The sequence below is a fragment of the Lipophrys pholis genome (genome assembly GCF_963383615.2).
Source record: "Lipophrys pholis genome assembly, chromosome: 19".
NCBI classification, from domain to species: Eukaryota; Metazoa; Chordata; class Actinopteri; order Blenniiformes; family Blenniidae; genus Lipophrys; species Lipophrys pholis.
Window position 1 is genome coordinate 25,195,190 of NC_137647.1, and position 10,041 is coordinate 25,205,230.

General features: G+C 43.8%; 1 protein-coding gene across 1 annotated transcript in view; it reads left to right on the plus strand.

Annotated features, from left to right (window-relative positions):
* LOC308124192 (voltage-gated potassium channel KCNC1-like) overlaps positions 1-10,041 on the plus strand; it is a 123,853-nt gene that overhangs the window by 76,854 nt on the left and 36,958 nt on the right. The window contains exons 3-4 of the mRNA XM_080487082.1: positions 248-1,109; positions 6,048-6,260. Of these exons, the coding sequence (XP_080343208.1) occupies positions 248-1,109; positions 6,048-6,260 (1,075 nt within the window). The remainder of the gene's footprint in view (positions 1-247; positions 1,110-6,047; positions 6,261-10,041) is intronic.

Here is a 10,041-nt window from a genome sequence, read left to right on the forward strand (position 1 = left end):
GCTTTACAAAGTGGGCTAATGACTTTCATGTTTACTTTCTACAACAACCTGTCAGGCACTTTATAAAGTGAAACTTTCTCTCTTATTATTATTATTCAACTCAGTATTCTGTTGCATATTTGTTGAATATTTATAGTGATGAGATGGTGGAAAAATATTGTACTGAATTAATACAAGAATGTAAAGTCAAATTTCTTTCTTTCTTTCTTTCTTTCTTTCTTTCTTTCTTTCTTTCTTTCTTCCACAGATCGTCTATGAGGTGGTGACAGACAGCTGGCTGACATATGTGGAGGGCGTGTGTGTCATATGGTTCACCATTGAGGTGATGGCGCGCGTCGTCTTCTGCCCCGACAAGGCGGAGTTCTTCCGCAGTGCCCTCAACATCATAGACTTTGTAGCCATCGTTCCCTTTTACCTGGAGGTGGCGCTGAGCGGCCTCTCCTCCAAAACAGCCAAAGATGTGCTGAGCTTCCTGCGTGTGGTGCGATTCGTCCGAATCCTGCGTATCTTCAAGCTGACCCGTCACTTTGTGGGTTTGCGTGTGCTGGGCCACACCCTGCGGGCCAGTACAAATGAGTTCCTGTTACTCATCATTTTCTTGGCACTGGGCGTCCTAATCTTTGCCACCATGATCTACTATGCTGAACGCATTGGCGCCGACCCAGATGATCCAACAGCAGCGGCCCACACCAACTTTAAGAACATCCCCATTGGCTTCTGGTGGGCTGTTGTGACCATGACCACTCTGGGATACGGGGATATGTACCCCGAAACGTGGTCAGGAATGCTGGTGGGAGCCCTGTGCGCCTTGGCAGGAGTGCTGACCATCGCCATGCCCGTGCCCGTCATTGTGAACAACTTCGGCATGTATTACTCCCTGGCCATGGCCAAGCAGAAGCTCCCCAAGAAGAGGAACAAGCACATCCCAAGAGCGCCACAACCGGGGAGCCCCAACTACTGCAAGCCAGACGCCCTAGCCATGGCAACTGCGTCCCCGCACAGGCTGATGGGCACCGTGCTCGGCCCAGGCATGGTGGGATCTGGCAGCATGATGGGTACTGGAGATTGCCCGCTGGCACAGGAAGAAATCATTGAGATCAACAGAGCAGGTCAGTGATTAAACCCAACTGAGTTGTGTTTGCTTTCCAATGTTCAAGTGTTGGAACGGGCAAGTTATTCCTCAAAGAATTTGTGGGTACTTTTGCATGAGTGATTTTTTTTACTGCGATATCATTGCAGGTTAGAGAAAGAGGTGAGGACCGTGGTGACTAACTTGTTTTCCTTGTGGCCTCTTTGTCTCGAAGAAGAGTTCCAGCCCACTCCCTGCTCTGATTTGCTAAAACATTACAGTGAAGCCAAACACACTCATTTTGGCCAATATTGAAAACAAAGAGCAATGGGCAGGTTTCCTTGGTCTGCTTTATCAATGATGAACTAATTGTAATTTATGTCTATACTTATCAGCAGATGCGTTCAAGTCTGATTTAAATTCACTAAAAATTTCCTCTTTTAACTTGTATAACAATGATCTTTCACCTGCTTTTTGCATTACTTATATAGTTTGCCTTTTAAAGTAGAGCGAGAACAATGCAGTTGAGTCATCACAAAAATAGTATCAAAAAAATGTAAATGATCAACACAAAGAAATAGTGCATTCTCCAGCTGGAGCTACCGGCTTGGAAAATATCATTTCTGAATTGAGAGTGTTCCCATGAGTGTAAATCTGAATTAAGTCCGTCATCTCCCATTTAAGTTACTTATGGATGAAATAATACTTCTTCACTTCTACTTAAATGCTGTTACTTTTGTACATTGCTAACCACGTACCCAAGGTTAAACAAAGTATCACTTAAACTTTTCAAAATTGGTTTGCCTCGCGTACATCATCTCAGAACTTCTCACACTGGAAAAATCTTAAAAGACTCATTCTAATATCCCACTGGGAGGAAAAGATGGCAAAAGTTCTTGCTTGTGTTTCTGTTGCAGTGAGGTTTGGTTTAGCTATGTGTGCTTGAACATTTGAATGCTGTGGTTTGTTTGGTTTTGGATAAATCACTACAAGTAATTTATGAAAATTTTTAAATTATCAATGGAAGTAAATGGTCATTTACTAATTAACAACTCCTAAAGTAATCGGGTAATTACTTCAAGTTCATAAATTATCAAAAATAGTTTATGAATGAAGAATTATTTATTTGAATAAATTGGTTATTTATTCATTAATAATAAATCGGGGCACCACCAGATAATCTGTAAATAGCTAATACCAAAATATCAGTCTCATTTGGAAAATGGTTTATTTAAGTTAGTTAATATTTCTGCATAAAATATAACAATCTTAAATAAAAGGGAAGGTGTGAGATCCGAGCACAGACTGTTACAAACCAGTGAATTGTCAACAATAAATACACAATAATCACCAAGAAGCGTACAATTCAGCTAACAGGTGTTTATTAATAAGATTTATTAATTCATAAATAATTCTGAAATCATCTCATAAATCAACTCATTTAAGTATCAAACGTCGTCTAACACGGAGATCTAATCTATTAAACAGCAAACACTATGTACAAAGAGTGTGTGTGTGCGTGCGTGCGTGCGTGCGTGCGTGCGTGCGTGGTCTGGAGGGATCAGGTTGAATGGGTGTAATGACCTCAAACGTCCACCAGATGGAGGCAGATGTCGGGTTCAGTGTGGTGACCATGCCAACCACTAGGGGCATGCAGCGGCACGCAGAGGGAGAGCGCAATGCTTTGATGTGTCCACCAGGTGGATGTCAAGAGGGATTGCAATGACCCACGCGACCACTAGAGGCGTTTGACTCGCTCTTTCTGGGGGTGGAGGCGGTTGCTTAGCAACCAGATAAACAAGACGCCCGGTTCACCGAGGCAGACTGTGTTCCAGTGACAACCGGATGCCGTTGTCAGTCCGGTTCCGAGCGCCAGAGTTCTAACTGGATGTTGGAACCTGCAGCCAGAACTCTGGTGATGGTTTGGACGTGGTTTAGCGGCACCAGAGAGCAGTTTGGGTGCTAAATGTGGCTACATGTGTGAGCTTATCTCCATCAGATAACATGAGTGGTGGCGGACGCGCAGGGCTGGGTTAGTGAAGGAGGGAGAGAGAGAGAGAGAGAGAGGGGGAGAGGAGGACAGAGAGTTCTGGCGAGGTTCGGTTCTGAAACCCGGTTCCTCCACAGAGATTGAAGTAGCTTCTGGAAGCTCACTTGATTCTCTAGTTTCTTTATAGGGTGTGCGTACCCTCCACGGGTTGCTGCTGTTTTACGGCCTGTTTTATTGTTTCTGGTGTTTCTCCTCTTGGGGGGAGAAACTGCTGGAGGAGTTCAATGGAATCTTGAGCCCAACATCACGTATATAAGCCTTAAATTCTGAGGTTGATCATAAGACTGACCTTGAAGAAAAATAACAATTACACAAAACTGTCCAAGTTCCTCTCCTCATCCAAAATGTATGAACGGGGTAGAGATTTCAACAGTGAATGGCTGTGAAGGGAGGAGGTTCTGAAGCTGTAAATATCTTCCTGGTGTCCTCGTTCTTCCTGGAGTGAAGTGCACTAAAATAGATTTTAATTTACGATTGGACAGGAAAGCTGAAAAAAGGTATTACTCTCTCTTGACCAGTCCATCTGGTTTCAGAGAACTTCTGGACTAGCCAGGCAGGAATGTGGCGATAATCCCGGACGCAACGGTCAAGAACATCTAATCCCTGCTTGTTTTAATAGACATGTCCATCATCTCCAGTGTGTGTGTGTGTGTGTGTGTGTGTGTGTGTGTGTGTGTGTGTGTGTGTGTGTGTGTGTGTGTGTGAGTGTGTGTGTGTGTGTGTGTGTGTGTGTGTGTGTGTGTGTGTGTGTGTGTGTGTGTGTGTGTGTGTGTGTGTGTGTGTGTGTGTGTGTGTGTGTGTGTGTGTGTGTGTGTGTGTGTGTGTGTGTGTGTGTGTGTGTGCTTTCAGTACAAGAACTAGGAAGAGAAGAATAAGAACAACGGGTCCAACTAGTGAACCAACATGAAAACTACAACGTTTTCAATGTTTCTCCATTTCTATGTAAACGGACATGATTTTCTGAATGGTGCTGTGTAAACACAAAACTTTACTGAAATGAAAATTCAAAAATGAAGTATTTTTACTTGAAATGTGACGGAGAAACGGGGTATGAGCACAACAGCTCTTTGGATAATGCATTGTCCTTGGGGGAAAACCTTTCTGGAAATATTAATAAATAGAAATGGAAATGGAGGTTGTTTATAATAAAAAAAAGTGCAGTATTTCCACCATGTGAAATTTCAGTAATGCTAATTTTGTTCTTTAGGTGCTTTAGAAATCACACAATTCTGGTTGTTCCAACAAAATGGATTAGAAAATAAAATCCCAATGCATTAAAAAAAGTCATGTTACCATGTGCATTTCTTTCAGGAACAATGTTCTGATAAACTTTTAGTGGAGATTTTTTGAAGTCTCTACAATACTAGTCAACAACAGTACTAAGTGTAGTAAATTATCTCCAAACCCTTGAAGGGTCCACAGCTTCTATTGCAGCTCCAGATCTCCAGCCTGAGAACCTCAGCAAGAGGCAGCTCTCCCTCTCCTCCTGTCATCTGATTGGTCACCGGTTCTGACAGAGCGAGAAACTCCTCTGAATCACAGCGGATTCAGAACCGTTGAAAGAAAGATGAATCTGTCAAAAATGTAAAAATAGATAATGGGGTACCAAGAGTTACATAGAATAGGGCTTTGCAGAGGCATTGGACAACAAACTCCCCAAAACGGAGTGTGAACCCAGTTTATCCTCAGAAAAAAGGAAGTCAATGGTACAAAAAATAACAAAGAAGCTCTATTTCTCGTTTGTTCCTCCGCAGCCCGACTCCACTTGACTCTACCCGCTATTGACGCTTTCCCACTACATGTTAGTCACCGTACCAGGTACTTCTGTGGTACCTGGTAACCGAGGTTCCCAGCGAGCTGAGGCCAGTAGACAGTGTGACGTCAGCAGACGGCAGCTGCTGATTGGCCGACAGGCCACGACACAGATGAGTCAGAAGGCGACTCGTTCGCCGCCATTTTTTAAACCCGATCACAAGCAGAACGCTGACAACCAGAGAGAGACGCTCAGAAATCCGGCATTTCTTTGTCTGGCAGCGACCAGAGGATTCAGGAGCTCGACAGAGCGAAACGCTACCAGTATAAGGAGGTCTTCCAGCTGCTGTGTTTCAGATTAACTGGTTTCCCTGTTAACTGGTGACCAGCTTCCTCCAACGTCCCCTCGTCACAGCAGATGTTAAAAACCAGACCGAAACCCGTAGCTGTCCTGACGAACGCCGTTTCACCAGATTTCCATTCAAGTTTAAAGTATCGTAGCGTTTCTCGGTCTTATTTCAACATCAGGTGCTGCTCACGGCTGGTGGCAGAAGTCACCGGTTAACAGGGGCACCAGTGAAACTGAAACACTGGGCAGTGAAGCATCATCGTAACAATCCACATTTTGTAATATGGTTAATAAATCCTTAGAAATATATACTATCTAATTTGTTATTTGAGCTGATATCCAATGCATGTTTGCTCCGCATCAAATCGGGGGGATTAGTTGTGCATGATGGGGAAAGTACTAATACTCCGCCTACCCCGTGGTGATACTATATGTAATTATAAACGGCCGGGACTGGGTCAAGTAGAGGCGAGGCAAGGCAAGTTGAGTCAAGTAGGGCTGAGTAGGTACTAGTGGAAGAGCAACAATAGTGTGTTATGAGGTTCCTTCATTATTTTATTATTTTGGGGAATTGTGGTACGGAGGGGGTCGCCGAGGTTTACATGGTTAAAATGAGGGTCCCTCGAGAAAAGAAGGTTGGAAATCAGTGGTCTGTAGGATGAAACTCTTGCACTGATCAGTCTGAATGACCTCACACACTCTGCTGCCTGACTGGGCAGTAATAAGTTATCATAGTTTGGTTTCCTTCACTTGACGTGTCCGAGTTCATTCCGTCTTGTGCTCTTTGGCCTGACCAAGGCTTCTGCTGCTTCGCCTTTGTTTCTTAGATTCCAAACCGAACGGTGATGCGGCGGCCAACGCGGCGGCCCTGGCCAACGAGGACTGCCCCACCATCGACCAGGTCCTGGGCGACGAGCGCAGCCCGGCCACTGGCGGCCTGGGCTCCACCACCAGCCGTGAGCGCTACCCACATGACCGCGCCTGCTTCCTGCTAAGCGCCGGCGAGTTCCAGCGCACGACGGACGGGAACGTTCGGAAAGGTAGGCAGACGGAGACGGGGCGGCGCCGGACGGAGGGGGTCGGGGGGGTGGGTGGTGGGGGGTCGGGGGTGGGGGGGTTGGGGCCGTACTTGAGTGAAAGCAGCAGGTTGTCGCTCGATGCATGGTCTTGATTGATATGTGTGTGTTACAGTGAAAACAGCCCCACATACATGTACCACATACATACACATATACATACACATATACATACACATATACATACACGTATACATACACATATACATACACGTATACATACACATATACATACACAGAGAGAATATTAGGAACACCTAATGCTCTTCTCATTTATGGCAGACCAACATTAGATTCGCTCCATCACACTGTAAAATCCCATGAAGAAGAGGTTCATTCCAAACATCTAACTGATTCCCCTCAGGACCGTCTCTCATCCTGTCCCCCAAACCTGTCCTGAGGGACACTAGCCTGTCCTCCACGTGGCTCTAATCATTACCCCGCTGGTGCTGGAGGCTCCCTGACCCACGCTGCACAGCCGCTCCAGAGTCGCTGCAGAACGACTGAGACAAACCACATTAGAGTCAAAGAATTGACCATTCACACACCCTGCCTCGCTCTCACACACATCTTACCTCGCTCTCACACACACACATCCTACCTCGCTCTCACACACACACCCTGCCTCGCTCTCACACACATCTTACCTCGCTCTCACACACACACATCCTACCTCGCTCTCACACACACACCCTGCCTCGCTCTCACACACACACCCTACCTCGCTCTCACACACACACATCTTACCTCGCTCTCACACACACACATCCTACCTGGCTCACACACACATCCTACCTGGCTCACACACACATCCTACCTCGCTCACACACACACATCCTACCTCCTGAGCAGTCTGCTCGGCTCTGTGTAAAACTTTGGTAATTTCATTTTCAAACAGCGTCTTTTAGGGAAGATTTGATTTTTGTCTCTCAGTTCTGATGGAATTCAAAGTGTGTCGACAACTCCTGTGAAAATTCATCATTCCAGTCATCACTCTCACATAAAGATTAACTGCGTCTTTCTAAGTCAGTGTGAGCCTTGAGTTCGGGTTCGGGGGACGCCTTTTCCCACCTGCCGTTTTGTTTTTCTGGATAAAAGGAGTTAATCTGAAAGTAAAAACATATTTTATTCCATTAAAGTTACAGTTTTTATTACTGAATGTGTTGTAGATATAATGGTATAATAAAATTGGAATTAAAAGGATTGAAGTAGCAACAGCAACATATTTTAGATGAAGGAGATTAGTTGTGTCTTTGGAGCTGAACAATTTGTAAATCTTATCATAATCAATAATCAGGAAATCTGGCATTCAGCTTTGCAATATACAAATGTAATGAAGACAGAAAAGGGAGGGAAGCCGTTGTGTAAGATCACACGTAAAATGAGCCTCAAAGAAATTCCAATTTTCAAAGCTGAGTACAAATAAGAGTGAGTTGTTGAGGCTGGAGTGGGTGGAGTGGGTGGAGTGGGTGGAGTAGGTGGAGTGGGTGGAGTGGGTGGAGTGGGTGGAGTGGGTGGATAGGGTGGTGCAGGCCAGTCGGTTTTTCTCCAGGGAATCAGAGGCTTTAACTTCAGTTTCATTCTCATGCAGCTCAACCCAAAGCATGTGTTCTTGTCTCTGTGGACTGGAGTCTGGATTTTCATGGGATTTGTTTACAAGGAGGAAAAGTCACACAGCAGTGAAATGACGTTGTTTTGAAATGAAAACTTTCACTGCGTTAATCTGTGGAGACGGATTAGCACAGATTAAAAGCACTGTGTCATCACATGGAGCTTCATCATTGTTCTGCTGCCTCGTCCTCACTCCAGTTTGTTTCTCACTCCAGTTTGTTTCTCACTCCAGTTTGTTTCTCACTCCAGTTTGTTTCTCACTCCAGTTTGTTTCTCACTCCAGTTTGTTTCTCACTCCAGTTTGTTTCTCACTCCAGTTTGTTTCTCACTCCAGTTTGTTTCTCACTCCAGTTTGTTTCTCACTCCAGTTTGTTTCTCACTCCAGTTTGTTTCTCTATATACTTTGACTTTTCACCCTTTCTTCCTCTCTTTCTGCCCCTCCTCTTCCCCCCTTCTCTTCTTCTTCTCTTGTCCTACCTCCTGTTTTCTTTGACACTGTGGTTCTTCTTAATGCCCCTGTGACCAAAAACCTCGTGTGTAAATGATCCCGACCTTTTCTCCCTCGAACACACACACACACACACACACACACACACACACACACACACACACACACACACACACACACACACACACACACACACACACACACACATACACAGGTATTCGGCTGCATGTAGATTGCTTGTTAATGTAGATTGAAGTGACTTTGTGGTGTGTGTGTGCGTGTGTGTGTGTGTGTGTGTAGGTGTGTGTGTGTGTGTGTGTGTGTGTGTGTGTGTGTGTGTGTGTGTGTGTGTGTGTGTGTGTGTGTGTGTGTGTGTGTGTGTGTGTGTGTGTGTGTGTGTGTGTGTGTGTGTGTGTGCAGGCCTTGTGGGCTTGGGGTGCTTTTCAGACATGCATTGTGTGTCAGTGAGCACTTCGGTCAACAAAGACAATAGTAAAACACAGTTTAGCAGACGTGTATTAAACTGTATGTAGGTTGTATTTATATATTTTTGTGGCTGATCATCAGCAGCAGTCCTCAGTGAGATATTATCAGCTCGTGAGCACACACAGATATTTACACATTAACTCTCCAGCGTTCAGTCTTCATGGACTCCATGCACTGATGAAAGTCCTCCATTCTTCAAACATCCACCAGAGACTGAACACGGAGCTTTTCCAGCATCAGGACTTTTTGCGAACATCGTAAGTTACATTTTGGAGAGAAAGTAACTTTTGTTGCCACGACAAGGATAATTTGATAACATGAGAAAGTTCTCCAGTAGAATGAGAAATAGGATTGTTCTCTGTTAAAGGGCTGCAGGTTGAGTTTGGGTCTAATTCTTAAAAAGATTAACATTTATTTTAATATTTATGGTTAACTTTTATGAAGTCAAGTTACTCCGTCTGTTTTAACACAGAATCCAGACAAATGTTGATGAAAATAATAACATACTACTTAGAAATCTGTACTCAATATGAAGAATAACAATTATTTTTGTGGAAAAGAAGCATATGAAGCTTTTCAGCATGTTTTCATCATGGACGTTTAATCTGGGTGGCTCATTGACCACAGATGAAAATCCCTGTTTGTCCAGAATACAGTGAACTATTTCAAAAGAGATACATTTAAAAACAATTAAAATCAATCGTAAAATTTTTGTTCAAACAAAACCTTGTAAAACGTGGTTTAACACAGCTCATAAATGTATATTTAAAGTTTTTATTTACATAAGAAAACTGGATTTCTTTATTGGGTTTTACAGCTAAAATTTAGAATAATCCAAATTTTATTAAAACTTTATCTTCTGTAGCTATTTTTAGCCACCTCAGCTTTTCTCTTATTTACTCGATGTTGCGAGAGAAAATGCATCGTTCATGACATTTCTGTTTCAGAAAAGTTTTGCGTTTACGCAGCAATGTTGTGAAAAAGATGTCTGTTTTAGCAGAAACACTGAAAAGGTGTAGTTCACATGTTGGACCACTAGTGGGTGCTGTAGTTTGTTTGAGTAATGAAACCACACACACACTCACAGCAGAGAACAATGAGCTCTAAACTTTAACACCACGAGAACACGGATATTCTCGAGGACAGACCACCACGTTAGATTGTTATTATGGTGACTGTCAAAATAAAACCACCACGTTA